General features: G+C 36.6%; 1 protein-coding gene across 1 annotated transcript in view; it reads right to left on the reverse strand.

Annotated features, from left to right (window-relative positions):
* Positions 1-8,007: 8,007 nt before the first annotated feature.
* Positions 8,008-23,304, reverse strand: part of LOC149568691 (proline-rich family protein) — a 47,538-nt gene continuing 32,241 nt past the window's right edge. The window contains exon 3 of the mRNA XM_089821581.1: positions 8,008-8,913. Coding sequence (XP_089677707.1) covers positions 8,539-8,913 — 375 coding nt within the window. The 3' untranslated portion in view covers positions 8,008-8,538. The remainder of the gene's footprint in view (positions 8,914-23,304) is intronic.

A 23,304-nucleotide genomic window follows, 5' to 3' on the forward strand; every position in this document is an offset into this window, starting at 1 on the left:
GACAATAGTGCACATATATAAAAGTTCTTATTTGAAAAGTAATATCCTCAAGATATATTTAAAAAATTCCAGTCTCATGATATTCTTTCCAGTTATGGGGTGTACACAGATATTAAGTCACATGATATCCACCATAAAAGATCATGGTATATCCATAGATATTAAGTCACATAATATCCATTGTGAGTTTGAACATACTGATCTTCAACAAATATCAAGTCACATGATATCCATCAATATGCTCTTTTAACTATCATGATTTTTCCATGAATATCAAGTCACGTGATATTTATCACGATAGTAATCTAATAATTATACAGTCGTAACCTTATATTATTAAAATCAACATTTCATTATAAAAGAGTGTCACCTTTTAAGTAATGAACATAGGGTAGGCCCATGAGTCATAGAGTCACACATATGACGAAAGAGTTTCAACTTCAAACATCTTATTTAAAATAATAAAAATTTACAAAGTTGAGACTCAATCTCATTAACTTACATTTCAACCAAGCCAAGTTTCATTCTAAAATGATCAACCTCCACTTTAAGAATAGCCTTGGTGAGAATGCCAGCTGTTTAATCACTTGTATTAATATATTCTAACTGAATAGCTCTTCTTTCCACCTTGTCTCTTACATAGTGGTAAGGAATTTATATATGCTTGGATCTATAATGAAATATCAAATTCACAAATAACTTGATACAACTTTGGTTATCACAATGAATAGTGGTAGGTTTCGTAGGCTCACAACACAAGTTAGAAAGCAACTTCTGAAGTCACACTGCTTCTCTAGCTCTCATTGCTACTGCAGTATGCTCTACCTCATAGAACTCTAAGCAAATGAAGCTTGCTTTCTGCATATCTAAGAAATCAGAGCTGATCCTAAGCTAAAACAACATCCTGATGTGCTTTTATGGTCTTTTACACTTCTGGACCAATCAAAATTAGTATGTCCATGTAACTCCAAGTTGGTATTCTCATATTTAAGTTCATATCCAATAGTACCTTGGAGATACCTTAATATATGCTTCAAAGCAACAAGATGAATCTCACGAGGGTCACAGATGAACTGACTTAATGCATTCACAGCATAGCAAATATCAAATTGAGTATTTACAAGATATATCAGGGACCCAATTATTTGTCTATATAAAGTGGGATCAACTTCTCTGGAATCAGCACTTGCTTCCTTTAGCTGGTGTAAGTTGGTTTCCATAGGTGTAGACATAGGTTGACAATCTCACATTCCAAATCATTTCAAAATATCAATAGTATACTTCTTTTGATGTAGAAAGATATGCCAAGACTTCTAACGTACTTCCAAACCAAGAAAGTAATGAAGAATTCCGAAGTCCTTCATTTCAAATTTAGAAGCCAAATCTTTCTAACACTGGCTAATGAGATGTTCTTCCCCTGAAATCAGAAGGTCATCAACATAAAGAATTAGAATTAGCATATCACCTTTAGTTAACTTAAAGTAGAGATTTAGATCAGCCACATTCTTAGTGAATCCAAGACTTAAAAGGTATTTGTCAATCCTTTCATACCAGGCTCAGGGAACCTGTTTGAGTCCATGTAGAGCCCTCTTCAATTTACATATATAAGAGGTAGCATCATGAGTCACAAATCCTTTTGGTTGTTCTGAGTATACTTCTTTCTCAAGTTTTTCCATTAAAAAAAGCAATTTTTACATCCATATGATGGATTTTCCAACCTATGGCTGATGCAATGGCTATTACAGCTCTAACTGAGGTATACCTAGCAACTAGTATAAACCTCTAGCACAAAACAAGCTTTATGTTTTTCAATGTTTCCATCTACAACATACTTAACTTTGAAGAGTCATTTTTAAGACACAACAGATTTTCCCTTAGGTCTAGGAACTATATCCCAAACATCATTTTCTAGCATCAACTGATACTCTTCCACTATTGCATCTTTCCAAGCTTGATGTTTAAGTGCTTCTAAAGTACTTGAAGGTTCAGGGTTGGACTCTCACACATGAAAGCATTGTATGTCAATTTTCTAGGTCTCCTGCTTTCTCGGAAAGTTCCTGAAGGTGTTGCAAATCCATCTCCTTCCTGTATAATTTTCCTTGCCCAAAGCGGCCTTTTAGAATGATGAAGACTCTCTTCTTGAGTCTTAGGAAGGATCTCGATTTCATTTGAAATCTCTTTAGGGTAATCCCTCTAAGTCTCGGGAGCAAAAGACTCTGAGTCTCAGGATACGTCAACTATATCTAATTCATCAGAAGTTTTAGCTCTTCTGAAGGCAATGCTTTCTTCAAAAATGACATCTTTGTTTAGTTCTATTTGTTTCTGTCTAGGTATGTAGACTCTATCCTTTTACTGTTTCACTAAAACCGATAAGGATTTATTTTCTTCCATAAGGTTCTAACTTTTTCCTCTTCTCCTTAGGTACATGAACATACATAGGACATCCAAATATCCTTAAGTGACTGATGTCAAGCTTCTTTCTTGAAAATGTTTCTTCATGAGTCTTATTGTCCAAATATGAGTGAGGACATCTATTCTGAATATAGACTGTTGTATTAGATGCTTCAACCCAAAATGACATACTCAAGTTTAGATCAAAAATCATAGCCCTAGCAGCTTCTACAATAGTTTTGTTTTTCCTTTCAGCAACTCCATTTTGTTGAGGACTGTAGGGGACTGTGAACTCCCTCTTAGTCCCAGGAAGTTTGCATAACTCTTTAAATATTTCAGAAGTGTACTCTTTCCCATTATCTGTTCTCAAAACTTTAATGTTCTTTCTTAAGGAGTTCTCAATGATTGTTTTGAATTCTTTAAAGTCGAAAAGAATCTCTTCAAATTCTTTGCACTTAAGGAAGTATATTCATGTCTTCTTTGAAAAGTCATCAACAAATATCACTTAGTACAGGAACCCTCCTATAGATGGTAAAGACATGGGTCCACATAGATCAAAGTGCACTAGTTCCAACACATCTTTAGTTCTCCTCAAACTATGAGGGAATGACTTTTTAGTGTTTTTCCCTAAGGCACAACCTTTGTAGGATTCATTGTGAATATGGCTTAATTTGGGTATTCCAATTACTAACTTCTTCATGGATGTTAAGGCACAAAATTTGATATGACCTAATCTTCTATGTCATATTTCATTTGAATCTAAAATCTCATGTACAAGTGCAAAGTTTGTCTTAGTCCATAGCTCATATAATAGTCATTGTCATACTCCTATTGTTAGAGCCCTCTTTATGGTTGAATTCTTAGGCCAAACTAGTACCTTACCTTCCATGAATGCAATTCTATAACCATCATCTTCAAGTGCAGATATTGATATTAAATTACTTTTAATACTTGGTACATAAAGAACTCTAGAAAGTTGAATAGAATTTCCAAATTTCAATTTGATGGTGCAGGTCCCAATTCTTTTTATAGAATGTGCAGAATTATCACCAAATTTAACTTCTTCATATGTTTCTATTTGCATATTTTCTAGGTTATTTTGATATCTAGTGATGTATCTTGAAAATCAATTATCAACTATCCATGTGTTAGATTTGATTGAGATTTGACTAGGCAATGCTAAATAGAAGACATATTTCTCATATTCCTTTCCTTCATCTGATTCATCAGATTTGGCAAATGAAACTTGAGGTTTAGATCAATCGGGACAATTTATCACATAATGTCCATATAGATCACATCTGAAACATTGAATTCTAGGCAAGTCTTTCTTCTATTTAGACTGTCACTTTCCATGGAAGTTTCTTTTCCTTCTATTATTCTTCTTCTTTCCCTTCTTATAGGAGTTTGTGTTAAGAACTTGAACGTCTTCATCTAAGGTTTTTTGTTTTCCCTTAATCATTTATCTCAATTATTCTTGAAGACAATTAGATCTTAGTTGATCTGGTTTAGGAATTTTAGATCTAGCACTTGTACAAAAGATTCCCAAGAATTTGGAAGTCCTCCTAGTGCTATTAGGGATAATTCTTGGTTGTCAATCTCATAACTGACTGCAAATAATTGATCTCTCAAATCTGTGATTCCCACAAAGAAGGCATTTATAGTTTCTCCCTTGTTCATGCTGATATTACTCATTTGTCTTTTAAGAGCAAGTTTTCTGCTAGTGTTATTTATTATGAATGCATTTTCAAGAGCTCAAAACATGCGATATGATGTTGCATATTTTACGACAATAGGCACAATGTGATCTTGAACACCACCCACAATTATCTTCATGGCCTTCTCATTATTCTCAATCCATAATGTTCTCTCTAGATCATCTTTAGGTTCTTCCTTATTGTCTCTTACAAAAGATTCCAATTTGTTTTTTTTAATAACATCATTATACGAAATTTCCAAGATTCGAAGTTATTAGCACTCGCAAGGCAATGTTCAAATCTTAATATGTTTGTCATCCTGTAGAGAAAGGATAGACTGCAATTTAATGTGAAATCTGATCTTTTGAACTTAATGAGATCTCTCCTTAACAAGGCTTTGATACCATGTAAAGTTTCTTACCAAATTCTAATTTATTTGCAGACTAATGCACAATTGTGTTGTAAGTATGATCACTAATGCCAATGGACTGATTCGTTTCCAAAATCTGTAGAAGTTAGTGCAGTAATGACAGAGATAAAGCATTATTATTGAGCTCAGAATTTTCTTTGATCCTTTGAAGTGTTTGCATTAATAGATTTTGATGCCTTGTTTACTTCGGGCAGATTGGATATATATCAAGTGGAAGGGGTGTGGGGATGAATGGCCATGTCTTCGAATGGAGACATGGACATTCATTCTCACACCCATTCGGAGGTAACTAATCCTCACGATTTGTTACAGACTTGTTCATTCTCACTCCCATTTGGAGGTAACTAATCCTCACGATTTGTTACTGACTTATTCATTCTCACACCCATTCGGAGGTAACTAATCCTCGCAATTTGTTACTGACTTAAACCAAATTAATTAAATGTATTACCAATCATTAAATTTGTGGCCCGATAAAAACGATAGATCGATCATAATCTAAATATCGAAGGAATCAAAAGTAGTTCCGATCATGCCTTAATGATCTCTCAAAATATGTCATTGGTTTCAAGCTGTGAATGATCACATACAACACGTGCGTATGCATATATGTATAACAATGTGTGCATCATATTGTTGTACATATGTACATACATATATGCTGATCACAGTAATGCAGAACGAAGCTACATGCATTAACATAGAAACATTTTTATTTTTTATTTCTATAAAATTAATTTATAAAACATATTAAATGAAAAATTGACATCTTGAAAGAGAAAATGCATGATTTTACAGCAAAAGCAGTAAGTGAAAAACACATTTTACATGCATTAACATTTTTATCCATGGCTTTTTGTGTCCATAAAAATGTGGGAGTTAAACTAGTGAGTACTCGCCCAGCAAAAAAATAAATAGTCAGCAACACAGGAGTACTCGGTTTGCAAATTGTGCTTCAAATAGTTCGCATCTTCTGTGAAATTTTATGTTTGCTTCATGTTTTCGGCATAGGTACTTCACATGTGTGTGTTCTTCCCTAATGTATGTCTTTTGTCTGAGGTGTTTCCATGTGAAAAGTTACTACCGTTTCTATGACCCATATTCTTGCATTCAAATAAAAAACGAGCCGCACATGCTCCATTCTCGATACACAACATTCTTGGTGTGTGTCATGCTTCTGATCCTCATCTTAATATGCTAAAAGCACACCCTTGATACAATTGAAGGAGATATCCGTAAGACCAACAATAATAGTTTCTTATGATTACAAAATCATTGGTTGATATAACTCACACTGAACTGATGACAGAGATATATGTCTTGTGATAATATCATAAGTGTGTAGCAGAAGCTAATTATATCACAAGGACTTAACGATTAGTTCGAGGATCCTCACATTGAAAAGATGGGGTTAAAATTATCATTGCTTGAGGACAAGCAATTTTGGTAAGGCTGGACTACCATACCCCAGCAGAGACCAGGGCAAAACTCATAACAATCACAGCTTAAAATCCAGAATGATTCAATTGTTTAAAAGCCAACCCAAGTAAAAAATATTGGTCATGATTATTCAGAATGGCTGGCCTGTTGGATATTTAAAATAAATTAAAACCATGTTAGAAATCGACCCTTTTGAAAAGTCATGTCCCTTGGCAACTAAAGTGAGATGTTAAAGTAGGACGTTAGGAGGGGTGAATAGGAGGGATATTATTTGATTTAGAGCGGGAAAAAAAAAGAGATGCAAAAAAGATGTACAACAGAAATATGTTAAGGATTATGCACAGAAATAAATTAAAAATTTGTGATTTATAAGGAATGATCATTGATAATAAACAGCAAATATATCTTCCTAAAAGCAGTGCCTGGTATGATCTCCCAAGGCAGCGATTAATATTGTTAATGGAAGTGATAACGAATAGAGAAGATTGTCAAGTGTGTATTTAAAGCAGCAGTTATCTTTTCAAGTACAACTATTGGTAAAGGGCATCGCCATTGGAAATTAATGCATCCTTTATGAAGTCTTGCATCTCTTCAGTTAGGTATGAAGATACAAAAAAAAACTTCTTTGGAGGGAAGCAGGGAACCATCACATCAGAACATTGATAAGCATCAGCAATTGCATAACAAGGAATAGGACTAAACTGGAACCTGTTTATGATAAAAAACCAGAAACATTCTTGCTATTGTGATGAATATGTCTAAATGTGTAAGCCTGATATATGTAGAAATATAATCTACAATTCTTTATGTATTAATATATGCACATAAATTATGTATGTGTTGGATTTAAGTAAATAGTATATATCTCCGAATGGCGACAACCAATCATTGCAATCTGGGGTAGTACAAGGAAGGGAAACAGCTACAGGATACCTCACTAGGAACACCTCCTCATATGAGATGGCAGGAGGCCACATGAGGCCAAGAGGGATGGTATATCTGCTCTTGGGACTAGGTTAAGGGATCACTAGGGCACCCTATTGTAATTTCTCCCCCCAAGCTCTACATTGAGGGATTGTTTGGAGGGATTCAAAAGAGTCTCAATAGTAGAAGAGCTAATAAGGGTCGCATGATGAAGGGGAACAGCTACAGGTTTCCTCAGTAGGTACACTATCTCATGTGAGATGGTGGAGGGCACATAAGGCCAAGAGGAATGGTATATCCACTCTTGGGACTAGGGTAGAAGATCACTTTGGGCACCCTATGATGTCTCGTTATCTAGGCTCCATTTTGGTTGAACTCTAATAAAAAATTAGATATATTATCTATGATTAAAATGATTATGAATATATACTCTTGAACCCCAGTAATGGTTGATCTTATGAATTGTATCTTCAATATTTATCTAACATGATTGCAGGATCTCAACATGGATTCATCTTGCTTTACATCCTTTTAATAAAAGTTATATCTCTAACTATATCATGTTTTCTAATTACTTGAATTTTTAATTCTAGGACAAATTATAGGGTAAAGCAAAAAGGGTGTATTACATGCATCGTCATGTTTGCAGCTCTTATCAATTATTCCATATTAATTAACGGTTACCCAGTTGTGTGAGAGATATATAGGCTGGACAAAAGGAGATCATTCCTAGTTCCCTGATCTATGGTAAATCCTGTTAAATTACAATGTCAGCAACCAATTTCCAATCAATCTCATTTACATTTTCTTAATTCAAAAAAATATATATCAATTTCAAAATAGGCAGAATCAAAAGGTTGACTATGCCTAACCATAATTATATGGATGCATAGAAAGTGAAGGAACCTGCATTTTCCCCATGGTTTAAATGTTTTCCTAACTGTACTTCAATGTGTTTTAAATTGTAAGAACCAGCTTTAGCACATTACAGAGGTACAGAATTGAGTGCATTCCTTATGTATTCTGGTAAGCAAGCTAAATACAATAATGCATCACCAGACTTGGAATGGGTGTGGATCATTATATGACCATGGTGTAAACTTTCTGCAATTATGTGTGGATGTATTCTAAATGGTAATAATCCCCTTTAGCACATTTCACAGGTAAAGAATCCAGAATCAGTGCATTCCCTATCTTATTCTAGCAAGCAGGCCAGATACAGTAATGCATCACCAGAATTGGAATGGGTGTAGATCATTATATGACCATCACCAGAATTGGAATGGGTGTAGATCATTATATGACCATGGTCTAAATTTTCTGCTAAATCCAGAGTCAGTGCATTCCCTATCTTATTCTAGTAAGCAGGCGAAATACAATGATGCATCATCAAATTTGGAATTTGCTGAGAACATTAGATGACCACTTAGATAGTCATATGCATGGAATGCAAATAAGCAGCAAGCACTAAAAGTTAGGCATCTAACATGATCTCCTCAATATTTCTTGTTGAAGCCTGTCACGCAATATTTGAGCTATTCTGCTCATGTCAAACCTATATAAACCTACAAAGTTAACCATCAAGGCAAATTTGGACATGGCAATTGAATCTTACAATGGAGGAACTCATTGCTACCAGGGAAACTTTCTATAATATCAGGAATTGGCCAATCCAGCAGCTTCTAACTTCGTATCTGTAGAAGCATCAGGCACACCTTGGAATGCTTGTCCATTTTCCTCACTTGCAGCAGTGGAAACTGGTGCAGGAGCACTTTGAACTTCAACAGGTGCAATTGTCTCAATAACAACTGGTTTGTTGAACTTCTTGATATAGTAACTAAGAGGAGGGCCCGAGTACTCAATACTTTCAGCTTTAGGGGAATCATTCCCTACTTCTGAGAGTACTAATGAGACAGCCCCAAGCATAACAAGACCTAAGCTAATAGCAACAGTAGCTGTCTGTTCTGATCCCTCTGACGATGTTCCAGCTGTACCAGAACTTATTACACTCTCTGAAACATAAACTGTTGGCTGCAGGAAATTCATATGACTTCATCAGATATTAATCAACAGAACACCACTTTCTAACTAATAATATTAAATCAACAAGGTTCTTTAAGACAGATGGATGTTGACAACAATGCATTAAAATGATTAGTGTGTATCCAAATATCAATGAAAATTGCCAGGACCAAAAGATGCAATTTCTGAAATAGGTGGTATTTTATCTGGCTATCCTTACTTGACGTGCTGTTCCTGTTACTGTATAAATCTTTATGTTTCAGTAGACATGGAATATTCATAATACAGAATTTCTACTCATAAGGCTACTTTAAGTTCATTCCAAAAAATGTTAAGAGAGAACTTTTAAATAAAGAAATCAAATAGAACTGGTGAAGGGGAATACATCATATTTATGCATAAATGAAAGCTAATCCCTTCCATTCAAATGATTATTATGAAATCACATGCCTACATTTAACTCCCAATATAAATTTCATTTCATTCTCAGTCTGGCAAGAACAAGAATCGAAAATTCAATTATAATGACTGTTCTGTAACAATCTAAGAATACAGAATCGAATGCACAATCAAACACACCAAACAGGTTCTCTACATGTTCATGCTATTATAAAAACTAGACATTTAGCTCAGATCATCACTGCCAAAATCCAGATAGAAGTTCTAATTTGTATTTGCAATTCAAGAGTACTTAATGTGAGCACCAAAACAAAAAGGTAAGACAGGGTTTTAGTACAAAGATCACCATGTGTGGTTTAATGCAGAGGGTGCTAGGAGCCAGCTATTTGTCTTCAATGATGTGTACAATCCATTATGTAAACTGAATCGGTTTTCATAGTTTTATCAAGGAGTTTACAGTTATAGGGAAGAAAGGAAGTGTCCTATCATGCTACAGAGAGAGAGAGAGAGATCTATTACTGCTCCCCACTGATGAAAACATGTCAATTGGATTGGACTGCAGGTGATAGCAAATGAAAATATAAAGAAACTTCAGAGAAACTTCAGCCTGGATTACAGCTAAACACCTACATTCCAGAGAATAATATTAATAAAACTTAACAGCGAAAAGAAAGATACATGTTTAGAATAAAACAAGTAAATGATGCCTCGCCGTTTCCCAGGACTATACAGGTCTCCTATAATTTGTCTGGTTGTTGTCTAAAGACATTGAGATCCTCTCCTCTCGCATAAAATGGCACAAAAAATGCAGAGATGCTGAAGAGGATATGGAGTAGTCACAAGAGAACGTATAGACTATGTTAACAAAAAAAATGGTTATAAAATTCCTAAGGGAAATTCTTGGGCCTCCATTCATTCATTCTTTGACTGCATATGGGAAAAGATGTGTCATCTAGTAAGCCCTGAAAAGGAGAGATTAGAAGCCTTTATATCTCTTCGTTAGATTTACACTGTCAATTATGTCCCATCAAACCTATAAGGAAGTGATGGTAAGAAATTATGTTGTGAAAATAATGTGTGGCTTATTATCACCAAGCATGTCTATCACAAAAGAGAAAAGCTTAAGATCTAGTCTTTTTTCCTGAACGTCAAAAGGTCTGTAAAAACACAACAGATCTATGAAGATGAAGATACTTTTGTCCGTCTCTAGCTTCAATGAGTAATTTACTTCTAGTATACTTTTTGATACTAGGAAATACAAATATTTTTCTGCTCTAATTTTTTTTCTGCTTTTGATTTTGAGCATTCTTTTTTTCAAGTTGTAGTAAGAATGTGAAGACCATGAGACCATTTATGGGTAACGCATCTAATTACATGCATCATCTTTATACTACACCTTTCCAATGGCGTCATCTTTGTCTCTCAATCTCTTGATGGCTTCCAGAGAAGATCAAACATCCTTGATATCTTCTGTGAGCTTCTCTGGAGAGTAGTTAACCTTAGACTAAGGTTATGATCTTTAACACCTGCAGAGAAATTCTTTCCAGGCTCCACTTCTATAAAGAGGAACTTGGGATAACAATCAGGTATGCTTACTTGTGGATCCAAATTATAGGTCTATATCTCAGTTTGAGGCCTCCTTCTCAATTGTCTCTTTGAAAGGGATATGCCTTCTCTCTGAGCCTCAATGCCATCACAGACATTTCCACAATATCCCTTCGAAGATGCATCTAATCAATATGATAATTAAAGACTCTATTCTTTATAAGTCAGCAATCTATGGCTACACTTGAAAAGGTTCAGATTATCATGCTTCTACACATAATTTACTGCAAATAAATGGTTCCTCAATGAACTAGCCAGGCCATGAACCTCTTGTTTCAAAATTATCTTTCAGATTTATTTTGCTTAATGAAATTCAGTCCATGGATAATTTAAAATCAAATTAAGAGATCACGCGTATTCAGCTCACTATCTTTATAGAAAGTTCACACCTTGCTCCCTAGATGTTGGCGGTGTTGGTATTCCAGGACTAACACTAGTTTATTTCTTCAGTATATAAGTTTTGGCACTAGCCAATTTTCTCAATTCAAAAAGTCTTGAAATACACTTTCTTGTCCTCTTCCCATGAAATATGTAATGTGGATAGATTTCTATGTTGAGCATTTCTTATATTTTACAGATCACAACATCTTTAGTGCATCTTTTGACAGTTCAGCCACCTCACTCAGTATGGATACAGTCGATTGGGAATTTAGAAAAATATATTGTTCTCTAAGGCAGCAATAAATGATGGTGACTCAATCTTGTGCAAGGTGGTCTCTCTCACCAATAATGTATAAAGGAGAGACCATTTCATGGGAAAAAGAAATAAGCATTCAATCAACCTATATACTCTTTCACCAATAAAGCATAAACGAGATGTTGACAATATAAAATATCTGTGGATTCAAATTGAGTGGGAGATGTTAACAACAAAAGACCTATTAAGAGATATATCAGTAATTTGTTCAGTGGTGCTATCAGTTGGATAACCAAACAACGAGTTGTGGGTGCTTTGTCCACTACAGATACAATGGCTACCCGAGATGTTTTTTTTGAAATCTTGCTCAGCGCACTCAATAACATGAACATGTGTTCAATGGTTTTCTGTTGACATTAAAGTTTTCATATAAATTATCAATGCACACATTACAGCTGTTACAATGTTTTTGGAAGACAATAACTCGCATGGTGGTGCCAAACATGAAATAACGTTCATATAAAAACTCCGACTCAAAATAGCTTGAAAACTTTGTTGAATATCAGAGGGTTGGTACAAGTAAGGAATCACATTATGCAACCCAGAAATCTTCAACACTTATCCTAAATCTACCAAAAGCCCAAACTGTGGGTACGCCTCTAAAACTTCCACTCCAGCACCTTAAATTTGGACCAATATCAATATGAACAGGTCTGTCATATCATTCTGAGCGTAAATTGGGTTTGTCATAGCAAGATGACCACTCCAGAGTACACTGCAACTTCACCAAAGCTTCCACAAATCACATAAATCAACCTGGCTGAGAAGTGTTGTCATAAAATGATAGAACAAAGCATGTTACCAGTTTGGTAAACATCTCCAGGGATACCCAACATGAACTAACACTCTAAAAACAAATGCGGTCAGCAAGGAATTAAATCCCAAGCACCACCAACTACTGAAATTCACCTTCTAAAATGTTTAGGAAAGGATTTCAGAACTTGGATGCCTCTTCCAACTTCAAATTATCTCCAACCAAGAAGGACTGCCAGTCCAGGGGTCTGAAATGAAATTATTAAACCACTGATGTAAGTCACTGGAAAACAGTGCAAGAGCCTTTAAAAATTCAAAACTTCCAAAAAAAGGCAATGTTGTGAACATGATTAACACCTGCAGGCTGCAAGTTTCCATCAAGACTAGGCACCAACGTTGAAGAGGAGGAAAAAAGGAAAAATCCAGCACTGCCACTCATGAATCCTCAAACAGTGGCCAAAAGTACATGTACGTCTTGTAGCACATGTAAATTCTTCAAGAAACCCATTAAATCTAGTCCCCTAGTGAGAAAATGATTCCAAACCAGCATGGATAGATTTGTTCCCTTTTATTCAACCTTACAAGCAAAATGGTGTTGCGGCCTATCTAGGGATTGACAGATATATACAGCCAGCAATGGTATCACTAGAGGAATCTACAAACACCATAAAATTTCTACCAAAATCCCCATAAAATAAACCCACAAACCTGCAATCAAAAGACTTTATCTTCATTTTTTATTTGAAACCCCAAACTGCAAAAAGATTGTGTTGTGAAGACAAAAGCCTATGAAATCACTCCAATCAGCTAGGGACCATCCCTTAGATCAGTGTTGGTTAATAGTTTGTCTTCCTTGATATATTAGTTTATACCTTGACTCTTCACTTGTCCAATGGCTTATGGAAAACATTAAGTTAACAACAGAATGGGGCAGTGCAGTAATCTATCAAAGACCCCTAAATTGAAAGGTATAGCTCTCTTATGAGTGCAAGATATGCAATGAATTTGTCTTTTGGGATTTGGGGGTATGCTCTTACCCAGAGAGCAGAAGAGGCTAAAACCAAGTTGCTCAATACCTTAAACAACCTAGGCAAAGAAGGGGGACTATCTCACAATATGCAATCTACTCAAACTAACAATGCAGAGAAAAGGAAACATCCAGGACTAACTACGACAGCAAGAAGAAAAGAAAGACAGCGAAGTAAGTGATTCCCGGATTACAGAGTTAGCCAATGCGTTGACATTACCCAAATTGTCTATTTCTCAGCCGCTCCCCACACCAGTTTCCAACTTCCTAATACAAAGAACTAAACTAAACATACAGACTACAGTGAACAAAAGACATGCTTATGCTAGAGAGAGTAAAGCATACAATCTATTGAACGAAGGAAATAAAGCCAAGTTCATTCACATTCATTCATCTTTCAGCATTAACACATTCATTCCACAAACTCCACTTAAACTAAATGAACAGCAAAACTAAAAATGAATTCATAGTCTCACACAGTAGTCCCAACTACCGGGGTTTGCCCAAAGTAAATTTTGCCGATCTTATTTACATCTTAAAAGGTTACATATATAGGCCTTCTCAAAATGGCCGGTTACATTGGATGATTGCTCAGCAGAGCATCTTTGAACAAAATAATCTAAAAATAGGACAAGCTCAAATCATTGTCCGTTACAAAGATTAGCAAAATGCCAAGAATGGCTACAAAAAGAAAGAGAAGGGAAAAATGACAAAGGTCTGAAAAAGCATCAGAATCATCATGCCTTCTTGGAAGTAACTGATTTATCCCTATATTCTTTCATAGCTCCGATTACTTTATCTAGCTCTTCAACACTTGGAATAAGGATATTGTTGGCTCAGATCATCCAATAATCATGCATCTTTGTAAATCCATCAATTCTGGCCACTCTCGATTGGAACTTCTCCATTTCTCTTTTGATGATTGCATCCGCTACTGACAGTTCTTGGATCTTGGCCACTTGGAAGTTGAGCGGGTTAATGGCTTCGTCAACAAATACCAAGAAATTGGACTTCATTCTTTCGATGTCCACCAGCTTGCCATTAGTAGACACAAAGGACTCTATGTGCAAGATCTTTAAGTATTGAAACAACTTGTCAATGATCTTTTGCACCAAGTCATGCACATCCTTGAGTTCATTTGCAGATCTTACAGAGTTTTCTACGACAAACTCTAAAGATTGCTTCCAATGGAATAGTGACTCTTGGCCAGTCTTTAGAATCCCATGAGCAATGGCCACATCGGTCTTCATATCTATCACTTCCTGCAAAAGGGCCAATTGCTCTGTCAGCTTGTCTATTGCCTTCTGTATGGTTGTTTGGTGATCTGAGGCAGCCTCTCTGAGCCTGTGAGCATCCAATACCAAGCTTCCCAGATTCTCAACTAGTGGGGGACCTTGGACCTTTATCTGATCTACCCATGCTTCGCCTACTTGCCCGAATTGTCTTTCTTGCTACTGCTAGAGTAGTAAGTTCTTATTCTCTTCTGCATTTGGGTCGAATTGACTCAAAAAAGTACTCCCAAGTGCTAACTTTATGTACTCTACCAGTTCTTTGTTGGAGGCCTTCAATATCTCCTTCTCTACTCTTAGCTCCTCCAATTTGTCCTCAATCTTTTTATTGGTTGACTTCCACATATTCACCATGGAGTCATGAACTGGAATGCCAAGATCCAATGTTCTGATTTGGAAGTCATTTTTTGAGAGCTCGTGAAATCTTCCGTCCTTTTGAGGCTCTACAATTTCAACTAGCATATGGCCAGTTGTTGAATCTATAGGCAGGGCAGCAATTGTCTTTTGCTTCTTTGTCTTCTTTGATGGCTGAGAAGAGGTGACTTGTGTGATCAAGTCCTTTGATGGGGCTGCGTCCTCATATCTCCTCTTCTTCCTATCAATAGTCTCTTCGAGCCAAGACTCTATAGAGAGCACATTGATAGCAAATTGAAGTGCAAATGGATCAAACAACTTCCTCAAAATCAACAGAGTTGTCTTGCTCTGGGAAGCAACAAGGAAGGCAGCTACCTTGGTTACCAAAAGGGCTAATGTATCCCCTTGCTAAGATGCTTCCTATTCCTAGCCATCCATGGGATTCTTATCACCATCCAAATTGATAACTTGAACAAGGGACGATGGCTTAGCCACTGATTTCTCTTGTTCCTTCCCCTTATCCTTGTCATCTTCCTTCTCTCCCGTCTTCCCAATGTGTGGAAGAGGGCGAGCTCTGCAAGTGGGAGTAAGTGGCATATTCTTTTCTGGAGGTCGGTCTCCTCCTTGGCCAATGGATTGTGATGGCCCAGTAGATGTTGTTGTAGTGGTCGTTGTAGTCGTAGCTGCAGCTGACTAGGCGTCTCTAGTTGATACTCCATCTGCTGAACTGGCAACTCCAATCCTTTTCTTCCTTGCCCAAGTCCACTCCACCCATTTGTCTATTCTTTTAATTACCCCTCGCATGAGAACCTCCATTGTATCAATGACTAGCTCAACAGGTGGAGTAGACAAAATAGATGTGTTCTTGATCTTCTCATAAGATGTGGGGTACATGTAGGCTCCATCATTTGCAAGATTAGAGACATCAACAAAATTGTTATACAATTTTATTTCATCAATAGCTAGTCTTGACCAAAATCTCTCCTGAGTTTGGTACTCATTGAGTGACCCAGAGCAGAAATTTTCAATATCTGAGACATGCCTATAGGCATACCCCAACTTCAAATGATCCCTTACAAAATTCACTGGATCATATTGAAGCACCACATAGTCTATCAACTTGATCTTGCTTTCAAAACTCTTTGCCAGGCTCCTAGCATCTAATCTAGAGGGACATGAATATGGACCTACCACAGTAGGGAATGGAATCCCGACAATTTTCTTAACATTTGAACACAGGGTATTCACCTCCAGAATTTGTCAACATAGCTCGACTAGAACTACCTTGTCCTTTGGATATCTGGGCAATTTTTTGGGAAATCCATCATAGGCTCCTATTTGCAAATAGGAGAAGCTCGGAAACTAGATGAACGAGCATCCAAACTGGCTTACAGCTGAAATTGCCTCAAGTGAGAATCTCCTCTTAGGGCAACCTTGTAATTCCCAGCACAATCTCATCGTAAAAGCATTAGTGATAGCTACATACTCCTCATTGCTCCTTTGTAGTTGTAGATGTGGATAGAACTCATAGACCTTGGTGTGCTCACCGTAGTTTAGGATACTTGGGAGACCAGGCCACAAATGGTGTGTTGCCAAAGCATAGACCAAATAAGAGGACATGTAAAATTGCTTGAATCCTCTGGTAGAATTTAACCATGAAGCGAGCTCATCACAAATGCTCTGTGCCCAATCGATCTTCATATCTTCAGCACAGATAGCTTGTACTAGGAAGAAATGGTGCTTGATGAACTCCAAAATCTCCTCTCTTCCCTTCAATCTGAGGAGTGCAAGGATATCTGCGATCTCTTGCTTTAGATTTGTGCCAAACAAAGTTTTCGGCAATTTGCTCTTCTTTGAGCGGGCAGTCTGGGACCAGGTCCTTTGCAATTCCTCTTGTCTAAGGGTCTTTTTCTCATTAAACATGGATGCAGAGGATCCAAAATCAATGTCACAATATTGCTCTTGTGCAAGGATGCCAAATGCTGACTACGTCAATACCATCTTAATTCAAAAGAAAATGGACTGATCTAGAAACAAAATCTGCTTTGTTTCTGAATTGTATCTCTCTATGCACTCCTTTACTAGCTTAGGTGTATGAACTTCCATTGGGAAGCCAATTGCCTCTACCAATCCACTCTCTTTGAGTTTTAGAGTGATTGGGTGAATCGGTTGGGAATTTAGCCTCCTATTAAGATCACCCAAATCTTAAAACTTGAACGATGTATTTGTATATTCTTTTAACTCACTTTCCAAGCCAATTAATCTTTCGTAACCAGCAGCTATGATTGCCATTCGCTTATAATTGCATAGGATGCAGTTCTCCATAAATAGTCGTTAAATAAACTTGTAGAAACCAATTGCTTGCAAATCTAATGAAATAGCTTTAAGGAATTAGAATGTTGGCACCACACGAACAAAATTAAGTTTGGCCAACGATTATAATGGTTAGATTTGCATTTAATTCCTTAAGCAACGGCTATTTAAACTTTCTATTTATTTGCACTTAAAATATTAAGTTCCCGAAAGCACTCTTACTTTACTTAAAGTAAAGTGATATGACTAAAAGTCCTTGAACAACATAAATACTTAGCTTTGCGGGAAGTGCCTCACTTTTCTTCAAAATCCGAAATAAAGATGTGCTTAACAATATTAGTATGAGGGAGAGAAAGAAACACTTAGCTTTTCCACAAACCCATTTTCCCTTATATTCGGAATTGCAGCACGAGGAGTAATCCTTTTGCTAGCTTGCGCATTCCATTCTTCCACTTTCCGCCGAAGGTTTTAACACTACTTTTTCTTCATAACGGATTCGCATGTTCATCACTTCTCTGGAAGTATCTTTTGGGCATCTCCAAAGGATATTTGAATATTTAAGTAACTTGTCTTTGTATTCTCAAAGCCTCCAAAAAAGTAGCCCGTTTTGTTAGCTTTGGGCTGAAAACTCCTTTCTGAGCAACATTTTCCGGACTAACGTAAAACGAATAGTATTCAACTTTTAACTTTGATCTGATGGGCTTGAAGAAAGATCTCAAGCACACCTCAATTATTATGAACCTTCAAGTAGTTCTTTCAACACTATGTTGACATTAATTGATCATCTGAACTGAGATTTGGCTTGAGTTCATAAAGCCTCAGATGCAAAACAAAACAGCTCCATCTCCATGATTATGCAGCAACGAAACCATAAACCCGTATTTCTACGCAACATTTGATCTTCTCTCCACAGATCTGAATGAGAATCAGCCCAACCTCTATCGACATCTTCATAAATCCTTGGGCATTAGCAAAAACATACTCACAACCTTTTAGTCACTTTCCACGGCTTCAATCTTTGCATTCGCACTTGGTGCAGTTTGCTTAATGGCGAAATCAGCTCAGGAGCTCAGAATCCATGAGATATACAATGCTAGGGCAAGATTACAGATAATAAGGTTCAAAACACTTATCATCGGGAGGGCGCAAGATCACACCCCAACCATGCCTAAATCACCTAATCCCTGTGCACACCAAAAAAATAGGAAACCCGCATAGAAAGATTAGGTAAATGTATTGCAAAGGGAGACCCGGAAAATGAAGATAGCAGAATGTTTCGGGAAAGATGAGAAGCAAGTGACCTAAAATAAACTTAGACACCTCTTACTTACTTTAACCAATGACCTCAAGCTTTAAAAAGGGAAGACTAAAACTTGGCAACAATCAGGAAATAGTGAAATGGTGAAAGTTTTAAACCTCAATAAATTCTTAGAAGAAATCTCTGGTTCAATCCAACAACGTCCTATTATGAGCACTTCTCTAAATAATCCAAATGATAGCTCAAGAGCTCTCATTGTTACACTGCCCTGGGGGACGAGGGGATGGTGGAACAGGGGCACAAGTTTCCGGGACAGGGGGACAAAGGGGCCTTAATTTGGGGACAGTGGAGGGACGACAGGGGGGACGGTGGCAGGGGACAAGAGAAGGGGTGTGTGTGTGTGTGTGTGTGTGTGTATGTGTATGCATATGGTACTTAAAATGCTAGTTATGAAAATATGTATTGCAATATAAGATATAAAGATGTAAAAGAGTAAATACTTGAACATTGCATTGAATTGGAACATCAAACATTAAACATAAATAATCGAATCTGCAAATAGTCAACATCGGGGTGTTCCCCATCCTCGATGGAGGTGGCGGAATCTGGTGGCGCCGCTGGGGATGGGGAAACAAAGTCCCCAGTGCATTGAAGTCTCCAGGACATGGGGCAAAATGGGGGGGACCACGTCCCCGTGTTACTATGGCTCTTGTTATGAAATTGGAGGGAAAAAAGAGCAATTTTGAATTCAGAAAGAATCATTTCCCTCAAATGTCCTTTTCGATAATTTAATATTAACCTGTCCAAGTCCCCCTTTCCTAGGTGTCCACTTGAGGGTACATAACATTATTTTATAAAAATGTAACACTAAAGAAAAATAATAAAATCCCATTAGCATTTATTTCTATAATATATTAAAATTATAAAAACAAGAAAGGATGGGGAGAATGGCTCTACACCAATCTCAAGGGTTTCTGACAATCGGTAGGATGGATGAATGTACTGTTCTTGATCTTGGTAGGAGAGTAACCTTTCTCCTCATTCCTAGTTATTCCCCTCTCTTTCGTTGCTTTCTTGATGTGCCATAGATTGTCTTTCCTTTGTTTTTGTGCTACAATTTATAAACATATGACTCTAGCCCCTTTGATCATTCCTATGAAACTATGGTGGAGGGCTCATGCCTTCCTATAGCCACTGACTCTAGGCAAGGTGAAATGACTAGCTCTAACCCTAAGTCGATTAAAACCTTTGTTGAGGCTCATGTTGTTAAGAAAGTTGTTTCGGCTTCTAGTAGGTTTGGCATTGTAAATGATGGATAAGGACAAGGGCAACGTTGTGGAGGATAACAAGGTAAGCAAGGTTTTGGCTCTATTAAAAACCTCCACATTTGTCCCAATCAAGAAATGGCAAAAGCTATCTCCTTTGAAACTTGTAGACTTACAAATGCTGCAAATTTTTTTGTTGTGGTTAACCCCTGATCTATGAAGTTTGGGTTGCCTATGCAGGACCTTTGTCCAAGTTCAGGTTCATGCCCAAGGCAGACGGTTCAAGTCTGTCGGACTCAATTCGAAACTAGGTTGGACCAAGCCGAATTTGGTTGGCCCATGAGCAGATTCGAGCAAAAAAGTGATGCCCAACCTATATTTTTGCAAATTTAATTTTAAATGACTTATGTTGGTTTTTATGTCTCGCTTCATGTGCAAATAGATTGTTTTCTCTTGAGGTGGAGCAAATAGGTGGTCAAGCAAAGTTTGGGTTGAGCAAAAGGGAGTTGGAAGATTGACTTATGAATCTTCATGAAGTGTTTGTCTTATTGCTACACCTTTGCAACCTTCTATTGGGGGAAAGAGGTAAGTATTGTTTTTCATTTTTTGTTTTTTTTTGTTTAATTTTTCTAAGATCTATCTATGTCTTTCCATTCTCTTGTGCTTACTTCGAAAGTGTATAGAATTTATTACCAGAGGAACTCCAATGAAATCTACTTCTTCCTCTCTTGGCAATAATGAACAACAAAGAATAGGTCCAAATTCTTATTCTAAAGAAAAATTAAAAAAGGAGCGCCTATACCAAATGAAACAATATTGACATATATCACAAAGCACGAAGAAGCAAAAGAGAGAAGCATGTAGACAAAATATGCTCACTATAAAAAATCCAAGGGAATACCACCACCATCTTCAACTATAGTGATAGGAGACCACCCCTTTTATATTATCACAGTTGAGCCTAAAAGTGGAGCTCAAGCACCCATTCCATGACCAAGCAAAAGAAAGTTTAGAAACTTCATTTCCAAATGAGAATGAGGACATTGCCGACCAAGATATAGCAAGATGTATATATGCAAATGGATTGCCTTTTAGTGTCGTTCGCTCCCTATTCTAGAAGTGTTGAAAAGTGTCAATCAAGCTTCAAGAGGCTATAAGGGTCCTAGTTATGAGAAAATATGCAATAGCTTGTTCAAAATAGAGGTCAAGGGGGTTCAAGATACATTGAAGCTTGTAAGGGACTCATAGATTGAGACAAGGGTATTGATTTTTTCAAATGGGTGGAAAGATGCAAGAAATCGTCCCTTGATCAATGTCATAATGGTATCCCCTAAAGGGCCAATGTTTTTGAAATTTGTGGATTGTGGGGGCCAGTAAAAGATGGGAAATCTATTGCTAATATTCTTATCTCTATCATTGAGTTATTGGGACCTGGAAACAATGTTCAAGTCAAAACAAACAACGCAAAGATTGTAGATCTGTTGATTTGTTAGATGAAGAGCGATATCAATATATCTTTTGGATGCCTTGTGCAGTCCACTCACTGAACCTTCTGCTACAAAAGTTTGGAAATAAAATTGGGTGGATCAAAGAGGCGCATGCAAAGGCTACAAACATCCAGATGTTCACCACCAACCACCACGTCACAAAGAATTTTCAGATTATTCTCAAATTTGAAGCTATTGAAAGTAAGTGAACTTGAACTTGAAGTAGTTATTTAATTTTAGTAAGAAATAAAATTAGTATTTTACATTTCTTTATTTTCATAATTTGTTTGTGTAGTGTGTATTCTTTTGTAAAGGTTGTCTTTATTTAACTTACTTATTTTCTTTAATTTCTACTACAAGTTGTTGAAACCCATTTTCCATCAAACATAATCGTCTTGAGACAACTTGTGAAAGTGAAATTGGCACTTTGCAATATGGTGATCAGCAATAATTGATCTATATGGAGGAAAAGTAGCACTGAGAGGGCAACAAAATTAAGCAAAAGATATTGGATGCCTCATAGTGGGCACATGTGGAGTATCTCCTTTGTTTCAGTGAGCCCACTATGAGCTTGCCTCACTACATTGACATAGATATGTCTTGCCTTGGAGAGGTGCATGATGGCATCGACTCAATGCTTGAAAAGATGATGAAATTTGTAAATAAAAAAACACAAGACCCTAAGGACACCTACAAACAATCAAAAACAATTGTTCTAGAATGATAGAACAAGATGACCGCTCCTCTAAATCTGCTTGCCTATGCATTGACACCAAAATATTATAGAACTCAATATCTAAGTATGTCAGGAAGGCTTCCACCATGTAGAGATTTAGAAATGTTTGATGGGTACAAACCAGCATTCCTTAGACTCTTTCCTGATGATGATGATATGTGAGATTGATTATAGATGAATTCATAGAGTTTGTGAATGCAAGAGGCCTAAGTAATGATTCTTTTCATCATCAGTTTAGGAAGGATGCTTGTAGTTGGTGGTACCTCCATGGCTTACTATTCCAATTGTTGCAGCCCCTTGCGATCAAACTTATATCACAAGTTATACTTATAATTTTAACTTGCTTTGTCTTCATAGGTTGCTAATAATTTTATTTTAATTGTTTACTTTGTCTTATCTTCATAGGTTGCTAGTTCATCTGCATCGGAAAGAAATTAGAGCACATGTTCTTTCATCCACTTTGTAAAGCGTAATAGGTTGCAATCAAAATAGAGGAGAATTTAGTATATGTGCATTTCGACTTATATCTCCTTTCACAAAATCAGAATGAATATAAAGAGGGGAATCCGAAGGTGTGGCCCATGGGATACAAATGCAGAGCATATGAACTTGGATGCTTCCACTTCTCAACTTGCAATTGATGCATTGGAGGACATGGACAGTGAGAATGTTATCAGTGCAGCTGATCCCATTGGCCTTGGCACTATTTGCAAATCAACTAATGTCATTGAAGAAGCAAAAGATGAACAAGAATTTAATAATCCATTAGATGATTGAAACAAAGTGTTAAGTTCCAATTATTGCAAGTTGAAACAATGATACTTAAGCTTGATGTTATCATTTCACATTTTTTTTATTTGAAGTTGAAATTGAAGAATCATGATAATATCATGATACTATGTTTACAAGTTTATGGTGCTATTGTTATTTATATGATATTATGTGACATCCTAATCTTAACTCATGTTTATGTGTGTGTGTGTGTGTGTGTATGTACATGTTTTTGTACAAACGAACCCAAATGAACCCAAACTCCATTTCAAATTTTCGCCATACCGGCAAACCAGTTCTTTGAACCCGTATCTAAACCCAAAGCCAAACCTGAACCAACAACTTAGACCCTATTAAATCTCCCTCTCATAGGTTTATGGATGAATGGATTTTAAATGTTTTGGTAAAAAAACTAGTGTTTGACATTTCATTTTGTCAAATGATTC

Source organism: Cupressus sempervirens, chromosome 3 (assembly GCF_028749045.1).
Source record: "Cupressus sempervirens isolate cs-2001-9-10 chromosome 3, ASM2874904v1, whole genome shotgun sequence".
NCBI classification, from domain to species: domain Eukaryota; kingdom Viridiplantae; phylum Streptophyta; class Pinopsida; order Cupressales; family Cupressaceae; genus Cupressus; species Cupressus sempervirens.